The sequence below is a fragment of the Tenebrio molitor genome, chromosome 4 (assembly GCF_963966145.1).
Source record: "Tenebrio molitor chromosome 4, icTenMoli1.1, whole genome shotgun sequence".
Taxonomy (NCBI): Eukaryota; Metazoa; Arthropoda; class Insecta; order Coleoptera; family Tenebrionidae; genus Tenebrio; species Tenebrio molitor.
This window is the reverse complement of record NC_091049.1, coordinates 626,420-650,503: the sequence shown is the minus strand read 5'-3', so window position 1 is coordinate 650,503 and position 24,084 is coordinate 626,420. Positions and strand designations below refer to the sequence as shown.

The following is a 24,084-nucleotide window of genomic DNA, read 5'->3' as shown; positions in this document are numbered from 1 at the left end:
AGAATTTGAAAGTTTAAAAAAATCACATATTTTACTGTTAAATTACGAGTATCTTAATTGCAACATTTTCGCATTATTTTTAATCATTTTTTGAGTTATGAAAAACAACAAAATGTTTACATGCTGTCAAAAGTCAGATATTCAGAGTGCGTTCACAAATGTGATCCCAACCCAATAGAGATGGTTATTTTATGTATTCTGTGGTTATTATGCTTTCTTTATTTTAAACAAATTTTACTTTTACGAATATAAATTAGTACATTTTTTTGTTTTTTTTTTCTTAATATAAAGACAAAGGTAAATTGAACATGAAAATTTTATTTTATTCAAGAAAAAAAATCGTTACAAAACTGTTTTAATAAATAAACTGTACAATTGCACTGTACAAGTTTCTCAGGATCTTCACAGTCTACTCTTGAGTTAATGCTTCATGCATCACAAATGTCTCTTCTAGTGTCATTTTTATTTTGTACAATGGCCGGCAAAAAAAATTAGCCATCACTTTTGTGTTACGTCAAAATCCAAATGTGTAATTAATGCTTTTTTGACACTGACATTTAAATGATGGCTAATTTTTTTTGCCGGCCATTGTACGTATATGAACAGATCTTGACAATTTAAATTTTGCTTCGACCTTGCTTTAAAAAACATACGTCGCAATCGTCGCATTCAAACCACACGTAATGGTTTATTATACTTCCATTATGTCACGATTGTACTGATGTGACATTTGAACCATGGGGTCTGTATTCTTTGGAAAGATGTCGTTTTGCGTGTCTGTTCAGCAAAGATTTGATTCTAAATTTGAGCGAACATTTGTCACAAGCAAACCACCGCACAGCTTCCGGTGCGGTATGTTTAAATAACATATGATGCGGTAGGTTTTTCTTTTTCGTCGTCTTATACTCACAATTGTAACAATAAAACCATTCCCCTTCTTCATTTGATGTATGCTTCAGCCGCTCGTGTTCTTTCAGTCCGAATCTTTCCCTCGCTTTGAAGTTGCACTTGTGACACTTGAACTGGACGTCTGGATGGAATATATGAAGGATCGCGTGTTTGTCCAGATTTGATTTGGTTTTAGCTTTGTATTGACATTTGTCGCAAGTAAACCACTCCACAGCTTCAGGGGCTGTATGTTGGAGTAACATGTGACGTCTCAGATTTCTTTTCCACGTCGTTTTATACTCACAATTGCAGCAGTAAAGCCATTTTGCTTTTTCATCAGGTGTATGTTTATTTGTCACGTGACGTGTAAGATACGCTTTCAGTTTTGTTTTGTAAGAGCAGTGTTCGCATTGCAACCATGACAACTCTTCGACACATTTATGTTGAGTTATGACGTGACGTTTAAGAGTGTTTCTTCGTTTTGCTTTGTAAGAACACTGGTCACACTGAAACCATGACACTTCTTCAGTTGATTTATGTTGACTTCTTATGTGACGTTTAAGATAGATTCGCAGTTTTGTTTTGTAAGAACACTGTTCACATTGTAACCATAACACTTCTTCATCTGATGTATGTTTGATCACTTTGTGATCTTTCATTTTGTATCTTTTGTTTGTTTTAAATTCACATTTATCACACCTGAACGATTGGATGTGTTCTTCATCTGATTTATGTCGAGTTATTATATGACGTTTAAGATAATACTCCAGTTTTGCTTTGTATGGACACTGTTCACATTGAAACCGCAACGTCTCTTCGTGTTGTTTCATGGGATCTCTTCGGTATCGCTTTTCATCCTTACAAGATACTACAAATACTTTCTCGAAATCTTTTTTCGTGCTAAAACATGAAGCCTCCAAATGTCTCATCCACACCAACACCGAATATGTTTCAAACACGCACTCTCGACAAATGTAGCTTTTTACTGCAATGTCATTTCTCAATTGATCGACGTTTTTTTCGTGATGTTCTCTTTTGTGTTGATTGAAAATTATCATGAGGTCGGTTTCAAAATCGCAATCTTTGCAGTTGTACTTTTCTAGAGCGTTCGTTTCGCAACTGAATGATGGTAATTGTTGACTCGTGAAAAAAAGTGATTTGGTTACGCAGGGAGATTTGTCGTAGTCGTGAATGTTTTCCCCGGCACATTTCAGAATGCTTTCAGTATATTCCAGATTTGCCATTTTGATTTTTCAATCTGCAAATTACATTTTACGTCAATTCAAAAATCTAAATCGCAACGGAATAGATCACAACAGCAACACGATTAAAACTAATAACTTGTAAAACCAGAGAAACGCAAAACAAAGCTCTAAAAACGAAAAACCGCAAATATAAATGCTTAAGCCACTTTGACAGAACTGACAATTGGAAATTTGAAATGTCATATAATTTATTTTTCGCGTGGGTTTCATAACAACCAATGAGAATCGGTGGCGCGAATGTTTCAAGATATTACCAACACAACCTATGATACTTTGTTAATATCGGGCCTTCAAATAAATATATATATTTAGAGTAGGCGTAGGAGACATTCTAATTCTTTTAACAGTGTAAAGTAATTTTTGTAGGTAACCAATTATTCTCCGGAGTTGCATAGTATGCATAGTAAGCTTTTTCCCAATTTCATATTGTCATATTCCGTGGAGGGAGAATAGGGAGAATGCACTACAAAAATTAAACATATTTTCTAACCTAATTTTATTTCGTTAAAATGTCAAGCGTTTCTTGTGTCATTTTCTACGCTGGAAAAATGTTGCAAACAATTGAATTTCCATAGGTTGCTCTAAAGATAAATTTATTTGAAAGCCCGTTATTTTAATGTTGTGGTTTAGGGATTTTGTTATCCAAGGATATTTAAAAAACGGCATTCTATCAGTGGTATCATTGGGCCGTATGATTTACTGATTTCCCATTCGTTAAGCCTTTCATTAGCTAAATAATTGATTAGACAAAGTGAGAGTATATGCCAAGCACTATGTTAGACAGAGACAAAACAATTTAACGACGTTCTTTAACTTTAATGAAAGGGAAATCATACGGCCCATTGTGTTTTATAAAGAAACTACTTCTGAATCATAATAAAAAAATATTTGGGTAAATTATTATGGTAACACCCTTTTCTTATTGAATTGTTTTTTTACTTTTTGTGTCATGACTCAACTGATCATCAGTATAGTTATTAACTCAATAAAGATAATTAAAAATCTGACATTTTTTTATTTAAAAATAATCAGCACAGTTTATTCTGCATTTACTGATTAGTAATTGTTTAATTAATTTGTAATTACATAACATTTTTGATTTACAATGCAAAAATTTCCGATAATAATGCGGAATTTGATTTGTACGCGGCCGTTGAAATCTCGGACAGGAAAGATTTAAACACTGTATAAATTCCGAAATTTGATTAGCGTAAACAGGATTTTCATCAAGGATTATAAAGTCAGTGTCAATTTTTGACATATTAGGTCAGAATAGAGCGTAACTTTTGAAATGCCGCAATTATCTGATTTGCAAAAATTTGTTAGACTTTAGACTGAGGGACGGTGTGATTATAAGAGCCATTGCGAGAGAAATGAATGTGGATAATGTTTGAGTGACATTTTGTGAAACGTCACTTTCAATACCATTTACAAAGCCAAAAGTTTGGCGTTGTCAAAGTGTCTGAGTTTTCAACGGCCGCGAGTGTACATTTTCAAATTCTTCTTTTAATTTTTTGTTTCTGTGCAATAAGAATAGAAGAAACTTAACATCTAATCAAGTCTGGAATTTCCATTAACGTACACCTCGAAAATTTGTCGAAGTTCAGTCATTAAAATTAATATTTATCGATATTTAATCAAAACTTACAGTGACCTTGACATGACTGAACGTTGTGGAGTGCGTTCAAAATTAATACCTATATTACATGATAATAAAAAAGGAGTAAAAACTTATACCGAAAGTAAAAAAACTACAGAATACAATTGAAAAGCACAGTTTTTATTACTTTTTCTTATCGATGAACGATTGTTTCCATTGTATTTTGTCCAATTTTTTTTGCAAGTACTTTGTTGCGCACATTTAATCGCATTTTTATTTGTAGGTAAATTGGTCTTACAAAACTTTACATTTTGTTGATGTTACAAAAACAGAATTGACATTTTAAAGTTTCATCTCGACCTGCATGCAAATTGTACTATTATATGTAGCTTTTTAAAAAAGCACCTGTGAGTCGCCTATCTCACATTTCTGACTTTAAATGTTTCATATTCAAGTGATGTTCCAAATAGTTTTCCAGTTTTGTTTTGTAAGAGTACAGTTGGTTGCAAAAAAAAACGGGAACTCTCAGAATAAAATTGACACATTTTTACAATTTTCCTATAGTGTGATTGTGAAACCTTCTTACAAGAGATAGGTTAGAATTAACGTCAAAATTCAATGACACTTTTTTAAATTATTTGATAGGTATTGTCAAGTAGGCAATTAATTGACAAACGGACAAAATCAAATTTACATTAGGAAAATTTTCGTTTCCCGATTTTTTTGCAACCAACTCTACTGTTCACACTGAACCACACCTCTCATTTGTTGTAAAATATCTGACCAGTTCATGTTGTTTTATCCAAATTATTTGTTTTGCTTTAAAGGTTAAAAGCCAAATCTAGCACAGACATCGTTTTCGTGAACCACAACAAAACAGAATATTTACGGCCGTGATTAAATGGTATTTCTGAAGATAATGTAGTACTTATTAAGACACGTCAGTACTTACCAACACTTTGGAGAATTTTAATTAAAGTTCTGATAAGAATCCCATATAATATTGTGAAGTTCTGGATAATTTTCGTCCAATTACGCGATTGAAATAGGTACACCAGCAAAACGTTGTTGGTTGTTTACGAGCTGTCAAACGTCAATATTTGGAGTGCGTTCACAAATGTGGTCCCCAACAGAGATTTTTGCAATTACATTTTCTCTCTGCCCCCAAAACATAAACAAACTTTATTATTACTGACCTCAACCTATACACATTTAAATTAGATATTCTTTCGGCTTTTTGTTAATTTAAAAAGCAATCGGGTAAATAAAACAAAAAAAAAATCGTTATAAAACTTTAATTAAACGATAAACTGTACCGTTTTTCAGTCATTTTAGGTCTTCGGGTTTTTCTCGAGTTCTCACGGTCTCCAGTTGCAACATTTCTTGTTTGTTTGACACAGCTAAAGCGAATGTTTAATTTTTTCAGTTTCAATAAAAAAATAGGTTATTATTTTCCTTCTCAATCTGACAAGTGAACTGTCTTTTCTCCACATTGTACAAAAAATACTGTAAAATCTCCAGTTATATCATAACAAACACATAAACATGTCTTACACTGGCATTAATCACATTTTTATTCCTCAACTACAAAATCGCATTATGCGATGACGTCACGTGCGAATTGAGCATGGCCTGAGTAACGAATCCTTTCTGACAAACAGGACAAACGTGCACTTTGTCCTTTTTAACTTCACTGTTGTGCGACTTCATGTGTTGTTGCAACCTGTACGATTTGAAACACGCGTATGCGCACAACGAGCACTGAAACGGTTTATATCCTATAAAGAAAAAAAATCACACAAATTTGACAGACGATCTATTCGGACAAACCCGAATGTATTTGGAGATGTGACGTGAGCAAAGACTTCTGCTTGAACGCCTTTTCACAGTAGGTACACTTGTGAGGTCTCACGTCGCTGTGAGTTTTTATGTGCTCCATCAGATGACTCTTCTGAACGAAAGTTTTACCGCAGTCGGTGCACAGAAACGGTTTCTCTCCTGGAAAAATAAATAGATTCAACTGACAGACGTGACCTTCGTACGAATTAATCCGCGACTCTTTTTGATATTCGCCTACCCGAATGCTTCCTTAGGTGCAACTTGAGCTCCGACGGTCGACAAAATCGCTTCTGGCAAATTTTGCACACTTCAGGTCGACCGGTGTGGAGTTTCATGTGGGTTCCCAGAGCCCCGGATTGCGCAAAGCCCTTCGGGACAAACGTTAAATCTATTTTATGGCAGTTACGCCGCATACTTTGCCACAAACGTTGCAAATGTAGGGTTTTTCACCAGTGTGGGTCCTCTCGTGGTCCAGTAGTTGCCCCCTAGACTTGTGGGGCTTCCCACAATATGAACACTTGTGGGGATTATCTCCTCTGTGCAGCTTCAGGTGCTTTTTGAGCCCACCATCTGACCTACACACGCTCTATTCAAACAAAATCCCACTTATTCTCCCCAAACTAAGTCAAAACGTACGTCTTTGATCGCAAAAACACACATTTTGACTCACCCAAGTGACTCACTTCAATTCTTTGTTGCAAATATTGCAAACGTGCGTTTGTGACTCCTCTTCCTCGCTTTTCACTTGGACAGGAAGACTTCTCACTTTTTTCTCACAAAAATCGTGCCGACTCCTAAACAACAATTGTAATTATTTATTTACTCAAAAGAACAGTTGACTCACGAGTCATCTTCATCACAATCATCTTTCTTAATGCTGCTACGAACATTTTCTTTAGTTTTATCATGCCTCAAATTGTAGTGTGACTGCAGAGACGAGTTTGTAAGGAATCCCCGGGCGCAGACGCGACATTCAAACAGACGCACACCTTTAACCCGACACCAGAACTAAGCTAACAAAAACTGTTACATCATTTCATACTTACTGGAATGTATGCGTAAATGCTCTACAAAGTGTTTCTTCTTAATCTTTTTGTTACAAAATCGACACGATTCTACTAGACCCGTGTGGGTGCGCCTGTGCTCTGCTACATTCTGGTAAGTCTGGTTGCATATGTAGCACCAGTCGTTGTATACTTCCCTAAAAAATATTTTTACCAGAGTGAACTTTCGATTTTGAATTTTACTTGTGAGTTTGGGACATGTGGCACGACAGAGCTCGAAGAGTGGCCAGGACGTAGTGACACACTATACATGTAAACCCTCCATCGCTCTGTTTCTGCTTGTATTCATAGATTGCTTGGTTCACTTCTTCAGCTGAAAATTCGCGAACTCGCGACTTATTCTTTTTGATGATCGTCACGTCTTTGACACCTTCGTCGCCGCTATCTTCCCGCTGCGTTTCTACCTCCTCACACTGCAAACAATCCTCTTCAAGCTCCTTCATTATTATGTCATTACTTTCTTTGCACTTTCTCTGGAATCTGTACGCCGTCTCCAAAGCGGATTCGCATTCATTGCACAAACAAGACGCCACTTTCTCACTGGTGATCCACTGGAACCGCTTTTCGTCAATTTTAATTGATAAAACCCTCAAAATTCAAGATAACCTCAAAATTGGTGATTGACGTAAACATCGCTATCAATTGTTTTGCTTCGGGTTCGTCTTGTGATACAATCTTCATGTTGTCGCTCGACCCTAAACACGCCCTACATCGATTAAACATCTCCAAAAGGGGCGAACTAATGGTTTCAATAATTAAAAAAAAAACATCAAAACAATTCACAAAAATGTAAATAAACAACGTTAACAGCTGTGAGCTGACGTTTAAAACGACAGTAGCGCCGCGGTGGTCAAATATAGAACTGTTTCAAAATTTTTCAAAATATATATATTTTTTTTTAAATCAACTAGAAGTTGTAATAAACACTACAAATAATAATTTTTTTGTATAGTAGAATTAAATCTGCTTTAATAATTGATTCTGGTATTATGTATTAATATGAATGTATTAATTAGGTAATGAGTTTGTTCAGTTTTTTTTCCTTGACCCAATTTTTTAGTAAAAAAAATGAAATACTTTCTTTACACTGTTTGACTGTTTGCTTTATTGAACAGGAATAAATACACGTTTCCGTTTAAACAGCTTCCGTTAAATGGTGGTCCTGTCCGAAATTAGGTGGCGTTTTTTCTCCCTGAAAATAACCGGAATAAATTTTTAATTGATCGATTCTTTAATAGGTGACTTCTCTTCGTGTCTATTTTAGTCCAGCTTTCGTGTTTTCGCGTAGGCGAAGCGTCAGATACGTCACAATAAATCGACTCCTTTCCTACTTCTCCAACAAATTAAATTAAATTATTGATAGCATCGGTAATCGAAGCAAAGCAAATGACGTTCAAATTACCACCGAAAGTTCGAGAGTGTTTGTTGGCGGCGAAGTAGAGGAAAAAAAGGAGAAGCACTTACACGAGAAGTACGTTACTGATGAAAAAGAAGTCGCATAAAATGCCTCCAGTAATTTTTTATGACGGAATTGAGATGTGAGAAAATTGTACTGAACTGGACTTGGTTTCTGTTTACAAAATAAAATAATTAAATGTTGTTTAGTAGTTGTGAGCATGCAACTCTGGCTCTTATCAAGGTGGATAATCGGTGTAGCGTTAATTTATAATTGCATTACGGCTTGTCAGCATAAAATTTTAAAAATAACCGAGGCCATTTTAAATTAAGAAATCTACAGAACAATCTTTAATTATTTAAAACAATGTATTTGACTCCTGATGACTCTCAGGAGAGATTAGATCAATTTTTGGTTTGACGATACTTTTAAAAATAATTCTTTTTCTAATCATATTAAGAAATGTGTACTTTTCCATTACGTTTTTAATTGAGAAAGTTGTCATTTTTTCAACTGTGGAGAAAATTGGTCGAATCCGTGGAGAAAATTTTTGTCTTAGACCAATGAGATGACGAGATTTTACTTTCTCAACGGATAGTATCTATCACCACCGTAACGATTATACGACGGTCCATTGTTTTCTAAAAAATAGTTGACAATGACATTTGTCATCGAATCTGTTTTCTCAGAAATATTAACAAGAAAATGGAAATTGTGGATGATCTAGAGGATTGTACGCCACCAGAAGTGCAAGAGACTGCTACCGGAAGCTGAAAAGTATACTGGACACAGTCTCAGGAGATCATCAGCTGCAATACTAGTAGATGCAGGTACCGATATAACCGATTTAAAAAGACACGGTGGCTGGAAGTCCACAACGGTAGCCGAAGGTTATATAGACACGTCCATGAATCACAAGATGGACTCAGCGAACAAAATCATCAATGCAGTTCAAGCTTCCAGCATCACTGTACGAAACACAACGAAGAATTAAGAAATAACCAATACTAATGTAGATGTAAAGTCGCTTCCCTTTACTCTTGTTAATTATGCCACGGTTAATGTATAAATGTACATAATAAAACGTAGAAATAAAAAATATATAATTATTACTCAATTGTCAATATGATTAGAAAAAGTATAGTATTTAACTCGTGAGAATTGGCCATTTCCATTCGAATGACTTACTCCACTCGCCTACGGCTCGTGGTCGCAAATCTCATTCTCATGGAAATGGCCAACTTTCTCACTCGTTGAATAATATACTATTATTAAATGAAGAAAAAAGATTTCGGATTTTTTGAGGCATATTATAACATAACCTATTTTTTTTTAACATAACCTCTTATTAGCAAATTTTAATTTTAAATATACAATTCGAGAGGGCATCCGCTTGAATCTTAATATGGAATCGTTTTTTCGCAACTTGTGAGAGCATTTTAAAAAACCATCATGTTGTTCCAAAACAACAAACTCACAAAATCGATGCATTCTCTACGATTTTCTATAAATACACCTACTTCCAAAGTTTCTAAATGATTAAGAATCAAGTTTAGTAACTTGTCTAGGTCACAAGTGGCTTTTGCTGTTAATTGTGCCAATTTCACAAGCTTTGGCTTCTTTGGCGGAACTTTGCTCAAAGCAACTCGAAGGAAAAGTTCTTTATTGAATATATTCAGCTTACTGATGTCTATATAAAATGAAATATCATTCACCTTAGTTCCTTAGTGAGGGTTTTATCAACAATATAAAGAAAAGGAAATGGGGCATTGTTACTCTTCGTAGACAACCCTTTCAGATACCATTTTGAAAAGAGTAAGAAAACGAGCTCGAACGTATTCAAGGGCCACATAGAGTGCAACAAAAAATCAAAAGTCACGGAATATCGAAAGATTGTATCATATTTTCTTCTTTAATTAATTTAATTTAATTAACAAGTTACACAATCAAATATCTAGTACCAAAGAGACTTACACGAATTTTCACAGATTATTTTTTATAGTAGCAAAACATTTTATTGGACGCTGTAAGTGATTTGAGTATTTTAATTTATTACACACACTACAGACCAGTCCATTGTGTATCGGCGTTTGTAGCAAAAACTGTAAATTAGGTAAACAATAGAGATATTTTGAAAATTTTTATACAGAAACTGAGAAAGGATTAAGAAGTTTTCAATCAAATAGGCCAAAGTTGTTTTTAGGAGTATCGATGGCGTGCCAGGCCCCAGGCGAGACAGATCACTTAAATGTTTGTCAAGGTGAAATAAAGAACAACAGTTCAGTTGATAGAAACGGATTTGTTTTTTAAAAAAATAATAAAGTGAAAATGTTTTACTGAAGTTTTAATAGCATTTAATAATCACACATCTTTAAAATTGTCTCAACGTTATAACCGACTAGCCAGTAACGAACAACACAAGTGTTTCATCGACGTCGTAAAAATCTTTGAAGTTTTATGTTTCCCTTGAGTGGTAATCGATGGCACACGATACGATAGAAACTACCCCATTGTGTACAACCGAAGGAAATAATTTCTGTGTTTCCACTAAAAGAGAAAGTACCATTTGAAAATAAGTCAAACATTTAAGAATTTAATAATTTTCTTGGGTTTTAAGTGAGGTTGTTACAAATTAACTCAAAGTTATACGTGCCACTCTCTGGAATTAATTGACTCGACAAACTATCAAGCGACATCAAGGAATCGAAGGGTAGTCAGTGTAATGTTTTCCGACGGGAATTCAATTAAAGAAATTTAGGACACGAGAAGCTTTTAGAGTTGTGGAAGGAATCTTAAAAGTTGTAAACATAAAAGAGTTAATAAATCCCGGCGGCTCCACCAAATTCATGCGAGCACAAATTTCGTTGTGAAAAATTCATAAAATGCTTTAGTAGACTCGATGGCGTGTTAAGCCAAACAAGCGACTGTAACATGTCCTGTAAGTCACTTAAAACGCAATCAGTGACAATCAGATTAAGGATAATGTTAATTTAAAAAAATACAAAAATCCGATTATGACGAAATGTTTTATTTTTCCCGTCTTCCACAATTCATAAAACATCATCCGCTTAGGACCTTCGGATTAGGTTAGAGTCCTACTAATGTTAAAATGACATGTGTGTTGTTATACAGTGTGGTCAATGTAAAAGAGATAAGATTGAAAACAAAATCTTTGAAGATGTGTGGCGTAATTTAATAAACTGTCACTTGTCAATTTTGACATTTATGTGAATTTTATTTCACTCGAGCACACGAAACAAGAAAATGTGATTTAAGCTTCAGTATCTTCCCTGTAATCATCTTAAAACAACAATTTCAGGGGATTCGGTAAAAGATGTCTCGAAGAACATCCCTTTAAGGTTTCTTGTCGGGTTGAACATCTTTGGTAAACAATTACAAGCTACGTCACACGTTTTCAGATATTTTAATTTCCAAAATCGTCCCTTCTCTCTCTTTTTTGTCGATTATGTTGTATTTTACAATTATTGATTATTTCGGTGGAAGAAGAGGTTCAGAATCCGAACAATAATTGTAATTATTATAAGGCATTTACGATCTTTTTGGGACCGAGTTGGCTATGACCATCTAGTGATTTTGTTGGCAGTACCTCGGTGATAACTAAATTCCCTAAAGGAAATTGACGCTTTTTGTGTTAGGTTAGGTTGATTTGAGTTTAAGGTTATATTTTTTGAATAGGTACATTGTTGCCGGATCTTTTAAATCTGGTCTGTCCTTTTTAAATTGGAAGTAGCATCGTTTAATGGAATTTTTTTGTCGCAACAAAATTATTTTGGCAATTTTGACTATTCCTTTGACGGAAATTAAAATTACTTTTACAAACTTAATAAAACATTTACTTTCTTACGAATATTAAAATAATAAATCTGGCAATGCTTTGGCAACAAAATGTCGAACAGTTGCATCCGTTGCATCACTGAATCAGTTAGTCCAACATGAAAAGAAAAAATTATAGTCAACTCCTAGAAAAAACGTAAACTCTGGAGAGATTCACGCTTATGTGTGAGAAAGTGTAATTACCAATCCCTCTCTCTACTTAGTTCTTGCATCAACTAGTGATAAGATAGGGTGTTGTTGCATATCTTATGTCACTTCTGAATAAATTAGCAGTCTCACAGAGAAAGCCCAGTCAAAATCGGTTCAATATTTAAAGCTACAGAAGTGCACAAAGAAACATATGTTATTCCAAAAGAAATCACCTCTGGTTTTGACACATGTTTTTCAATTTTGCTGCACACGCTTTACTCCATTTACTGTTGTCCTTCCTGTCTCACAGATGGACGCTACTCTTGTGACACTTTAAGTCTTTATTAGGGTGAAAATATAAAAGAAGAGGTTAGAATACGTAGAGTGACAAAGAGACAGTAGTACCATATTGAATTCAAGAAACCTTGATGGGATCACAAGAAGTTGTTCTTTTAAGATGATTATAGAGAATGCACTGAGAGTTAAGTCATTGTACTTCGGCACTGTTGAGCGTTGACGAGTCGATGAAAGAGGTCACTTATTGTGAATTCTGAAATGGCTTTGGCTTTGTAGAGGCCATCAAGGTGTGATTTGTCTTGTGTGTTTGGGGGCCTTCGAGGTGTAGTCCTGCAGAAGCATCCCGGCGCATCCGCCAAATCAACGCAGACCTGCGGCGTCCCGTGCGTGCAGCGAAATGACCATCTTGGGAGTCAAGGTATTAAATAAATTAGTTGGACTTGCGCCATGCGAGGGTAAGGTACCGTCGAGCCTAACAAAAATCAATATAGCCCCGGAAAGCGTGCACTTCCAAACAAGCCTCGCTCTCGAAAATGTTCCGCGTGAAGCGCAAACTTTCCGAATCGATCTAGCGGTCGCGATGTCCTAGTGCGGGATGCGGTGCCCCCAGGTGCGCGTGCTGGCCCTGCTCTGCCTGCTGGGGTCGGGCCGGCCCCAGCGACCCAACCTGGACAACCGGAAGCACGACGTCTACATCGCCGGCTTCTTCCCCTTCGGCAAGGGCGTCGAGCACTCGGACACAGGTCAGTGGCTGCGCCCCGCTCGCCCCATCTCACGCGCTTTTTGCACAGGACGAGGAGTCATGCCTAGTGTGAAGCTGGCCTTGGACCACGTCAACGAGCACTCCATCCTCACCAATTACCGCCTCCACATGTGGTGGAACGACACGATGGTGAGTGCGAGGGGCTGCCGGGCCGGGGTGGGCGCGGGATGGGGTCGGGAAGACAGTTGCGGCGGATTTTGCCATTATCAAGTCCGTTCTCTGCGTTCCCAGCCCGGTCCTGTGCGTGGTCTCCTGGACGGGCGCTGGAGGGCGCGCTACCCTTCTATTTATAGCGTGTTTACGCCGGAAGTGAATCGTCAAATGTACCTGCCCGATATGAATGTCTCGTAAATCTTCCAGAATTATTTATTTCGCTTGTTCACACTTCGGGGCCAGGGAGGGTGCCAATTGTTTGACGTTAAACAATTTTTAATTATCACGCGCACGACTTCGTTCAACCCCTCAAAGCTCAAACGTGCTTCCACCTTTTTATATTCAAATTTATTTTTGACCATCTGGTATTTCTACAAAGTTCACCTCATTTCCAGGTGGACAAGGTCGACGCTTATCAATCACTGATGAGGTTTAATCTGTTTCAAATATTTCATTTGATCATTTAGTCGTCAATATTTAATTAGTCTCACCGATTTTTTTTATACAAAATGTCACAAGCTTTACTACTACCCCCAACAAGATTATTTTCATTGAAGTCGAAAAATGAAATGAAAAAAATTAGTATAATTTGCAATTTTAAAATACATATGTACATTTCGAAGTGAAAAATCATTTTTGAACAAGTTTGAAAAGATTTTGAAAGTGCTTACAATTATTTCCGAAAATAAAAGATATTTTTACCTGAAATGTCATTGTTGCCAGTTGCTTTTTCACAGAAAGTAAATAAAATATTGCTGATAACGGGTGTTTAAAAAGTAATCCGTCTGTACATTTTTGAACGTTTGACTGTTTAAAAGGCAGTTGACGTTTTGTTCATATTAGACCATTTAATTTTAGATCATGTGGGTTAAGTAACGACAAGCATGTTCCAAACGGTAGCCACGTCCAAACGTGCCAATTTTTTAACACTCGTTATATTGACTCGTTGCTAAAAGAGTCGGGTTGAGTGATAATTTTTAGTTGTTTTACAAACTGAACAACAAAAATGGACAAAACAAAATAGTTACGTTGAGGACGTTTTTAAACTTTTGGAAAAGAAATAATTTCGAGAGAGAGAGAATATTTCAACCAAAAACATTGAAAAGGTTTTTAAAATGAAGATTAAAAATTTATATAAAAATCTACTCTTTATGAAAGGTGGATTAGAAAAGAGGAGCCAAGGCTGCATGTTTAATACTTGTGGAAATAAGAGCTGGAACGTCATTCGTGGAAAAGTGTTTTATTTGTTTATTGTTTGGACGATTAGTGGTTTCGTAAGCTGTTGACCAAAAGGATAATGCGTCAGAGTTCTGCATTTGCGAGACAATGAGCGGGAAACACATCCTTTATTGCTCCTGACGTGGAAGCAAAAGAGTGAGGAAATTCAGATAATTTTATTTGTCAACGTAGTCGCAAAAGACGCTAATGTATTTGATGTAACAATACTGAAAGAAGTGGTTTGACACCCTCAGAGAAAAAATCTTTTGTGATAAAGTGTTCACTACTTACTGAGGGCTAGATTTGGAGAGTAGAAGAGGTTGCTCCAATATCTTGTATTTACAAAAATATGTACAATTCTTGTTCTTGAAAATTAAAAAAAAAGAAACCGCGTAAGACATTTCTAATTTTCATATGCAAATGTCAAAAGACAAAACAGTTATTTATGTGTGAGTCAACGTCTTCTACCTCAGAGACAACAAGTTAGTGACAAGCCACCCTCGCAGTTTGTTGGTTGTTGCGTTGGAGAAAATTTAATTACTTCGCCTTTCGTTAAGAAGAATCAGCGAAATGGTTGGCACTATTGTACAAGTGTTGGGGTTTGAACTTTGAATAAGAGCAAGAAAATTAATTAATGAAAGAGTTACATTTACAAAAAATTCCAAGCGTCCAATTTAGACAACTGTGTAGTTAAGAAAATAAAGCGTCTCAGAAACGAGATATACACAGTGGGTCGAAAAAAACAGTACACATTTTTCCTGAGTTATTAAGTTTTTTTAAATGATTAATATACCAGTGAAACTGGTACTATTCTACTTTTTTTTTGAGTGCCTAACCATTGCCATCTCGAACTCCAGGCCTTAAGCCAGACAGCGTGTGACGTCACGAGGAAGGCCAAACGTCAAAATTTGACATTTGTTTACATTTTCAGAAAGTATCAAATACGGTGTTTTAATCATTCTTATGGAAAATTGTGAGATAAGCAAAAGCTTGGTGGCAAGTGTATATAATAGTTTCAGTTGATACCAGGGTATTTACTGTTCATCGAACGTCGCAAGAGACGTTGAAACCTGGGAAGTATTTTTATACCCTATCAACATTTTCGTGATTACAAGTCGTTGTAAGGGCAATTTAGTTGAAACTATATTTGCTACACATATAATTAAGATGTATGAAGCATTTGTTGTGATTTGGTGTTATTTAAATGATTCACAAAGTAAAAATTACGAAAAAACAATAAATACACAAACTTAACCTCACTTGTAAATGACAATTTTCGCGTCATTAATGGCATTTAACTCCACGAGGCAGTAATTGTAAAGCCTAAACACATCGTTCTACTAAAAAAAAAGAGTTCTAACCAAAAATTGTACTGTTTTTATTAAATTCTGGAGGTTTAATGCGTTTTTCGATGAAGCCTTTACTGTGACGTCACGATCAAAAACAATTGCTGCCTTAAGGCTTTGTGTTCTAGATGGCAATGGTCTAACTATTAGTTGTGTCAGAAACTGTCATCAATCGAATTGACAATTGTTACAATTTACTAAATTGAAATAACAAACGTTGGTGGCCACTTTCAACACTAGCTGTGACTTGCTTTTGTTAGCTCCTTTTCAATTTCAATCTTAACTTTGCATTCATATCATCCCTTCGCAATAAATCACATTTGGAATTTGGATATACGAGTATATTTTGAGGTTAGGCCTTCTTTTTTTTGTAGAGCGGCATTTCGTATTTTTACAAGGGTGATGCAAAGGTAACTAGATGACAATCATTTTGTTCCACACTTTATCTGTAAACTGAGATATTTTTTTTAAAACAACAAATATCTTCAAAACCAGAATTTTTGCATGGCTTCATATTATGTTATGACGCATAACTTTTGAGTTAGGAATCTCTTTGCACAGCAAGAGGGCTTCGTCTTTTCTATAAAAATTGGACTTTTCACTGGTATATTAATCATTTAAAAAACTTATTAACTAAGGAAGATATGAGTGTACAAAATTTGTACCGTTTTTATGGCCCACTGTGTATTTACGTTTAGAATGGTTAAAAAAGAGATTTATTTTATAGTTCAGCATGACATTCTTTTTTGGTAGATGTGGCCTACTAAGTTTAAATTTAAGTGTATTACGATGTTCAAATTTTTAAACACAGTATTTGACGATGCAACTGTACTTACAATAGAAAAAAAAAGGAATCTTTGAACAAATCTCGCAAAACCCTTATTCTTTCCAAAACTTCCATAGCGTTATTCAAAATGAATCCAAAATAGATTTACAAAAATGCATTCTCCTTAGATACCGAATTTGGGCAGTAATGTAGATACCGGGTGATTTTAAATGATTGTGCCTTTTTTTCTTAAGTTGGGAACATTTTTCATAAATTATTTTGGCAAACTTGATACCTTAATCAACACATTGGCGTACGTATTATTCCGGACACAGAATCTTGGCCACAACTGACAAATATGTGTGAACTGGCCTTTATTTTATATAACCCAACTTTTGACTCGATAATGCCATTTCCCTGGTTTTTTGATGTCACAAGAAAAACTTCAAAGTGATTTTTAATAATTGTCATTTATTAATGACATTAATGATCGGTTTATATCATTTTTTTTAGAAATGTCTAAAAAATGTTGGCCAAGATTCCGTGTCCGGAATAGTACGTCATTTTGACATTTTATGTATTAATAAAGGATGACAGCTTTGTAGGACAACGATTACCAAAAGGGCCATCTTTTACACGTTTTAAATTAGTTTTTGTCGTCCTTGAACTTATTTTTACACCTCCAAAGTAATTTTTGTACTCATAGCCTTGAAAGCATCGCTTCCAACATCCAATGCTCGCTCCGAAACGAGTGCTTCCCGGTCGACTCGAATGTAAAAATTGCAAAAAACACTGGCCCTTTGAGGCATTCAAAAAAAAATCTGTCTTGATAATAATAAAATTTAGTTCATAAAATACAACTTCCCTGGGTTTTCCTCCATTAAAACATTACGGAAAGACTTATAATCGTTGAAAATTGTTCCTACAAAATTCACAAATTATTGCAAAAATTGAAATATCAAGTGAATCAATTGTTTCCAATAACCAAAGATCACTGCCTACTTGGTTTTATGTTCGTTTATGTTTAATGTATTAAAGCAAAAAATTTTAATTTAATTTTCGTACAAAAAATATTGTACGAACCACTTGCGTGAAGACATCTTCCGTTCATTCGCGCATTAATTAAAGGCACTCGCTCCTTTGTCGCTCGTGCTTTAAAAAATCCGCTCATGCGGGAACATTGTCTTCCCGCACTTGGTTCGCAAATAACTATTTTTACACACTTAGGTACTTAGTGAAATTATTGTTTCGGCACAATGGTCAATACAAACCAGTGTGACGTCGCCACTTATAATTTGTTTTGCAGTAATAAACCTAACAAAAGGAGCATGTTGACGGGTTTTGTCCACATGAATGTCATAAAATATGTATTGTTTTAAGGCATAGAACACAAAGAACGATAATAACGTACGGTCGGTGAACAAATAAAACTGGGACACTTAAAATTTAATCTATGTAAATCAGACCATTGAATTGTCAATATATTTGTCAGTATCTATAGAATATGTCATATGAAAGTTAACCTATTTGTGACAAAGCCGTATTTAAACGATGCAAATTTGTAAATTTTGACTTATATGATTGTCATTTTTGTCCCAGTTTTATTTGTCCATCGACTGTACGTGTATGTGACGGTCAAGAACAAAATATTATTTTCTAAAGTTGCACTTTCTGAAGAATTACACTTACATATTTTGACTCTTACTGTCAGTTTTCAATAATAATTTACATAAATAATTATATTTATTTATAATCTCAGCTGTCAGTTGCCAGCAATGTGGAAGTTCGGCAACGTCGCTTTCAGAAACTAGACACGCAAAAATCTTTTTTCCTTTATTTTGCTTGGGTCACTCTTCCACTTCACTATTCCTTGTTTTCTTAAGTTTTTCATTACGCCGAAATTATTCTTTTCGCCCCCATTTCTTCAAATAACTGTCACATTTCCCCCATCATGCACAGCTGTCATTTCATGCAATGTTGCCACATATACTTTACGTAAATGTCAACTCTGGTATAAAGAGCATTTGTAATTTTTAATTTCCAACAACTCAAACGTCGAAAAGGCCAATCGTGACGTATAACGCAACTAAATTAAAATGAGTATTTCACACGTTCACGTGATATTTTTTCGTAACATAAAAGTAAACAGATTTATTTAGATAAGTAGTTATTTTGAGTACGGCGGTGCTAGACCAATTATGTACCTTGATAGCAATTAATTTAAAAATGCATTTCATTTTTAAGACTTATACAACTATCTGACAGGAAAAGGTTTTTGTTGAACTTCTACCTTTGGAAAATTAATAGTTCCATTACAACAATGTCAACAATGCTAACTGCAGTGCTGACGTCATACAAGCAACATAGTCTTTATCTATTTTAAAATCAATCGAACGAACAAACATACGACTATGGAATATTAATAGAAACACTCAGTCAGTCACGGATGTGAGAGCTGTGCACAGAATTGTTTGATCAGCATTAAGAAATAGAAGAAAATACTGATTTGTTGATTCGTGGATTGTCAGTCAAATGTACAAAATGAATTTTTTGGTGAAAACCCATCTTAGGATTTATTTCTTCTCCGACTTTTTCCTATGAATTAATTCTAAAGCAGTAGAAGGAGTTTTGTTTTATTTGACAGTTCGAGCTTTTGACCTATATTCTGAATTAAAATGTACAGCAAGTCATGGAAGTTATCATAAAAATAGAGCTTGTAGAGTCGACGAATAATAACACGTTCCATCACAAAATAAAATGTGTGACGAGCAGTGATTCCTTCGGAAAAGTTTCTTGGAACGTAAATCTTGTCGAAGTGCAATAATCCTCGGTGGCTTTTTGTTTGCGAATCCGCCTCAAAACAGCGAAACGTTATGAAAAATCAATGACCCTCCCTGACTTGTTTGTTTACACGAGCCCGACCGTCACGAGATGACATTTAAAACTTGCAACACCCAATTCGTTCCGTCTTTCTCTCCCGGCGCATCCACCAAATCTCTGCATTTCCAGTGCAACGCCGCCGTCGGGGTCAAAGCCTTCTTCGACATGATGCACAGCGGCCCCCACAAGCTCATGTTGTTCGGCGCGGCCTGCACGCACGTCACCGACCCCATCGCCAAAGCGTCGAAGCACTGGCACCTCACCCAAGTGAGCCTCTTCAGCTTCATGTGTCAGCCGCGATGTAAACATGTTAATTTGCAGCTGTCCTACGCGGACACCCATCCCATGTTCACCAAAGAGAATTTCCCGAATTTTTTCCGCATCGTTCCGTCGGAAAACGCCTTCAACTCTCCAAGACTGTCACTCCTAAAAGAATTCAATTGGACCAGAGTCGGGACGATATACCAAAACGAGCCCAGATACTCGTTGGCCCACAACAGGTGAGCCAAAGCGAATTACTCGGCGAGGATGATTGGTTCGTTTGTGCAGGTTAGTGGCCGAATTGGACACTCTCGGGTACCAAGTGGTCGAAACCCAGAGCTTCACCAACGAGGTTAACTCGGCTTTGAGCAAGCTCAAAGAGAAGGACACGCGCATCATCCTCGGCAACTTTAACGAAAGGTGGGCCCGCATGATCTTCTGCGAGGCCTACAAGCTCGAGATGTACGGGAGGAAGTACCAGTGGGTCATCATGGGCACCTACAGCTACAAGTGGTGGCAGAAAAACGAACAAGACAACAACTGCACCCAAGACGACATCGAACTGGCCCTCCAACAAACCATCCTGACCGACCTGCTCCCTCTCTCGACCAGCGGAGAGATCACGATATCCGGAATTGTAAGTACCATTAGTGCTCCAGTTTCCTCCTCGAGTCTCACCGTTTGCAGACCGCCGACGAGTACAAGACGGAGTACGACTCGAGAAGAGGTCACGAGTACTCGCGTTTCCACGGCTATACTTACGACGGCATCTGGGCTGTCGCCTTGGCGATCGAGAAGGTAGCCCACAGAATCAGGATCATCAAGCGGAACATGACCGTGAGCGACTTCCGCTACCACGATCCCATCTGGGAGCGCCTGTTCCTGGAAGCCTTACGCAACACTAGTTTCGAAGGGGTGACAGGACCGGTGCGCTTCTACGACAACGAACGCAAAGCGAGTATTCTCCTGAAGCAGTTCCAAAACGGTACCGAAGTGAAGGTGGGGGAGTACAGCGCGGCCACCCAACATCTGGACTTGACTCTTGGGGCGCCTCTGAAGTGGATCGGAAAGTACTCGATCCAAACCTTCCAAGTGCTCTGCTGATGATTGTTTTCAGGCACCCTCCTAAAGACAGGACGCTCTTAATTATCGAGCACACCAGAGTGAACAAAACTGTGTACGCCATTTTGGCCACTCTCGCAGTCTGTGGCATCATAATGGCGACTGTTTTCCTGGCCTTCAACATAAAGTTCCGCAACCAACGTTACATCAAAATGTCAAGTCCTCAACTCAACAATCTGATCATCATCGGTTGCATCCTCACCTACACCAGTATTGTTTTTCTGGGATTGGACTCAGGTCTGTCCAGTATCGAGGCTTTCCCGTACATCTGCACGGCGCGGGTTTGGACTTTGATGGCGGGATTTTCTCTGGCTTTCGGGGCCATGTTCAGCAAGACCTGGAGGGTCCACTCGATTTTTACAGACGTCAAGCTCAACAAGAAGATTATCAAGGACTACAAGTTGTTCATGGTTGTAGGGGTCTTGTTGGTGATAGATTTCGGGATCATGACGACTTGGCAGTTTGCCGATCCCTTCTACAGAGAGACCAAGCAGCTGGAACCTTACGTAAGTCCAAAAAGTCCAAGAAGTGTTTTGAGATGATGTTGTTTGTTGTTTCTTGCAGCCCCATCCTTCCAGCGAGGACATCATCATCATTCCTGAGAACGAGCACTGCGCTTCTGACCACATGACGATCTTCGTGGGTGTGATCTACGTGTACAAAGGGATTTTGATGGTGGGAGTGTTGAGATGTGTCGTTTGGAGGTGTTGAGTGGTTTGTTGTAGATTTTTGGGGCGTTTTTGGCGTGGGAGACCCGCACCGTGTCCATCCCAGCCTTGAACGACAGCCGCCACGTGGGCCTATCCGTCTACAACGTCGCCATAATGTGCATCTGCGGCGCTGCAGTCGCGCTCGTCTTGGTGGACCACCAGGATGCTCTCTTCTTAATCATAGGAGTATTCGTACTGTTCTGCACCACTGCCACTCTCTGGTTAGTTTTCGTCCCGAAGATGCTCGAACTGAGGAGGAATCCGGGCGGGTCCATAGACAAGAGGATAAGAGCCACGCTCCGTCCCATGTCGAAGACCCGGAGGGACTCGAGCGTGTCGGAACTCGAGACCAAGCTAAAGGACGTGAAGGCGCTCAACTCCAAGTACAGAAAGACGCTGTTGGATAAGGAATCGGAGTTACAGGTGATTGTTTGCGATTGGGGTGCGTCCGTTTCATCTGTCTTTCTACCGTCAGATGTTGATCAGGCGGTTGGGCAACGAGGCCAAGGAGATACTCGACTCGAGGACGGACTCGATGAGCGACACCAACAGACTGTCGGTGCCGCTGCTGCGGAAGGAGGCCCCCAGTGCCACCGAGACTAGCGACATCACGTCACTCTGCAGCCTGAGCTCGCAGGACTTCACTTCGCTGCACCGATCCGACAGTCAAAAGTGAGTGAAAGCGTAGCGGTACACGGCGCCCGATTCAGGTGTGTTTGATGCAGGAAGAAGAAGAGCCCCGTGGGGGACTCCCCCAAACACGAAAAACTCGAGCCGAATGCACAGGCGGCCCCCGAGCCGCTCAAGCCGACGCAGAACGGCGACGTATCGGCGCCACCGCCGCCCGAGAACCCGCCTGTGGAGGAGCCCGAGCCGAAGAAGGGCGGCAAGACGCCGACGCACGAACGGCGGCCGTCGCGTGTCCTCGACCTGGAACACATCGCCGAGCGGCGGCGCACCAGCATGAAAGCGGAGATCCCCGAACACGACGAGGTTTGCCATCGGCGCGTTAGCGTGCCTAGCAATCGCACCACCCCCAAGAAGAAGACGGAGTGCGGTACGCACGTCGTGGCCAAGAGCGAGCTGTGGGACACCGGCAGCCAGCACAGGTGTGCCAAGGCGCACCAGAAGACCAGCAGAGTCAGCATCTCGCAGGAGGAGGAGGACCCGCACATGCACAGGTCGGTCTCGGAGAGGAACAGACACTCGCAAAAGCGCGACAAGTCCCCGGTGGCCAAAAAGGACGTGACGAACATATGCAACCAGCAGTGCAACAAGCTGGGGTACTTCCAGTCTACGCCCAATGTGGCCGCGCTCAAGACCGCGACGTGCCCCCCCAAGCGGGACAAGTCCATGTACAACGCTACGTCCGAGAGCGAGTTGCTGGACAGGGAGATCCTGCCAATTTTCCAGAAATTGTTGACGGAAAGGAACAAAAGCCAGCACAACATCGACTACTCGTTTGGTAGGTCGTGTCCGAACATTTCTATTAAATGCGACATTGTAGAGTATTTGTAAGAGTGGCACTGTGTTTCAAAGTAATCAAGCCTAATGACTGTTCCCGCTTTTTATACTAGGTGTTTGTTTAACATTTCTCTGACCGGTTTCATTTTCAAATAAAACAAACACTTGGTGTACTAATTGAGAGACTAACGACGAGATCTCCTCATGGTTGTGTTAACATTAGTGCTATATGTTGTATAATTCTAAATTTTAGACTATTAATGTTAACTATAACAAATAAATAATTTAAACACTACTTAATACAATTTTATTCTGCAACAAATTAAACTAACACTTTTTTGGAGGAATCCAAGGCTCAATTTTAGGTCTGGTAGTCGAGTATGGCATGAACTGACCAGGAGTACCACTTGGGTTCTCTGTGTGATCCAACATCCATTTGTATTTTGGTCTGAAAGGTTCCTCATCTGGGGTGAGGTCTGTCTTGTAATGCAACCAACCAAACCACTCAGCCGGGACTTGACTACCGTCATACTCCAAATCTGTTAAATGAACATCTTTTAGGTCCAACCGACAAACATTTGAATGACAATACTGTAATATGGGGCATACTCCACCCAACGATTTCTACCGTAGAAAAACCGCTTGTTTTCGTAGTACTTATTCCCGTACTTGTCTGTACCCATCAAACACCCCACTTTGAGTTCATCCATCCTAAAAAACGGGCAAAATTAAAAAACGCAATTTAGAGGTTATGTTACATAACTGTCAAAATTGCCTACCTGTACAATTTATACAACGACGCTTTTAGGCCTCCACTCTCCTTTATGATGTTCAAAACTGAGAGGAGCTTATCGATTCCGAAGAATTTAGACATTTTGCACAATTTTTTAACAAAATTGTGCACTTTCTAATGTCATAACAAAATTTGAAAGGTGCCAACTTAAAATTCTCCATCATAAACATTGCTTAAATCAAAAAGTTTTGCCCAAATTATTTTCCAAATTAACTTAGATCATTATAAATCCGCACTGAATTAATCCAGTCGAGTCACAATCTAATATTGAGCAA

At 38.1% G+C, this 24,084-nt stretch overlaps 3 protein-coding genes and 1 long non-coding RNA gene across 4 annotated transcripts; 1 reads left to right on the top strand and 3 right to left on the bottom strand.

Moving 5' to 3' along the window:
• Window positions 1-302: 302 nt before the first annotated feature.
• LOC138128839 (uncharacterized) lies at window positions 303-4,839 on the bottom strand. The gene is made up of 2 exons (XR_011158931.1): window positions 4,706-4,839; window positions 303-2,146 (listed from the first exon to the last, which is right to left on the bottom strand). It is a non-coding gene; the product is annotated as an uncharacterized lncRNA (long non-coding RNA).
• Window positions 4,840-5,034: 195 nt separating this feature from the next.
• LOC138128916 (zinc finger protein 260-like) lies at window positions 5,035-7,500 on the bottom strand. Its single transcript, XM_069045143.1, has 10 exons — window positions 7,263-7,500; window positions 6,840-7,207; window positions 6,639-6,793; window positions 6,437-6,581; window positions 6,276-6,386; window positions 6,008-6,167; window positions 5,831-5,960; window positions 5,584-5,751; window positions 5,308-5,531; window positions 5,035-5,259 (listed from the first exon to the last, which is right to left on the bottom strand). The coding sequence occupies exons 1-9, from the start codon at window positions 7,377-7,379 to the stop codon at window positions 5,338-5,340; spliced, it is 1,548 nt and encodes a 515-aa protein (XP_068901244.1). The 5' UTR covers window positions 7,380-7,500; the 3' UTR covers window positions 5,035-5,259; window positions 5,308-5,337.
• A 5,113-nt stretch (window positions 7,501-12,613) lies between these two features.
• On the top strand, window positions 12,614-23,311 carry GABA-B-R2 (gamma-aminobutyric acid type B receptor subunit 2). The gene is made up of 11 exons (XM_069045170.1): window positions 12,614-13,076; window positions 13,125-13,225; window positions 19,589-19,726; window positions 19,781-19,959; window positions 20,009-20,357; window positions 20,408-20,790; window positions 20,838-21,348; window positions 21,407-21,517; window positions 21,568-21,975; window positions 22,028-22,224; window positions 22,278-23,311. The coding sequence occupies exons 1-11, from the start codon at window positions 12,929-12,931 to the stop codon at window positions 23,068-23,070; spliced, it is 3,318 nt and encodes a 1,105-aa protein (XP_068901271.1). The 5' UTR covers window positions 12,614-12,928; the 3' UTR covers window positions 23,071-23,311.
• On the bottom strand, window positions 23,301-23,966 carry ND-B17.2 (NADH dehydrogenase (ubiquinone) B17.2 subunit). Its single transcript, XM_069045193.1, has 3 exons — window positions 23,796-23,966; window positions 23,609-23,727; window positions 23,301-23,555 (listed from the first exon to the last, which is right to left on the bottom strand). The coding sequence occupies exons 1-3, from the start codon at window positions 23,888-23,890 to the stop codon at window positions 23,344-23,346; spliced, it is 426 nt and encodes a 141-aa protein (XP_068901294.1). The 5' UTR covers window positions 23,891-23,966; the 3' UTR covers window positions 23,301-23,343.
• Between the last annotated feature and the right edge of the window lie 118 nt (window positions 23,967-24,084).

Excerpts from the sequence above, each read along its gene's own strand:
- LOC138128916 (XM_069045143.1), bottom strand. The coding sequence starts at position 7,379 with ATGTTTAATCGATGTAGGGCGTGTTTAGGGTCGAGCGACAACATGAAG. Across the intron at positions 7,208-7,262 it reads CGTCAATCACCAATTTTGAG|TGGATCACCAGTGAGAAAGT; the intron begins GTTATCTTGAAT and ends AAGCGGTTCCAG. Across the intron at positions 5,532-5,583 it reads ACATCTCCAAATACATTCGG|GATATAAACCGTTTCAGTGC; the intron begins GTTTGTCCGAAT and ends TTTTCTTTATAG.
- GABA-B-R2 (XM_069045170.1), top strand. The coding sequence starts at position 12,929 with ATGCGGTGCCCCCAGGTGCGCGTGCTGGCCCTGCTCTGCCTGCTGGGG. Across the intron at positions 20,358-20,407 it reads AGATCACGATATCCGGAATT|ACCGCCGACGAGTACAAGAC; the intron begins GTAAGTACCATT and ends CACCGTTTGCAG. Across the intron at positions 21,349-21,406 it reads CCAAGCAGCTGGAACCTTAC|CCCCATCCTTCCAGCGAGGA; the intron begins GTAAGTCCAAAA and ends TGTTTCTTGCAG.
- ND-B17.2 (XM_069045193.1), bottom strand. The coding sequence starts at position 23,890 with ATGTCTAAATTCTTCGGAATCGATAAGCTCCTCTCAGTTTTGAACATC. Across the intron at positions 23,728-23,795 it reads TCGTTGTATAAATTGTACAG|GATGGATGAACTCAAAGTGG; the intron begins GTAGGCAATTTT and ends CCCGTTTTTTAG. Across the intron at positions 23,556-23,608 it reads GGAGTATGCCCCATATTACA|ATTTGGAGTATGACGGTAGT; the intron begins GTATTGTCATTC and ends TTCATTTAACAG.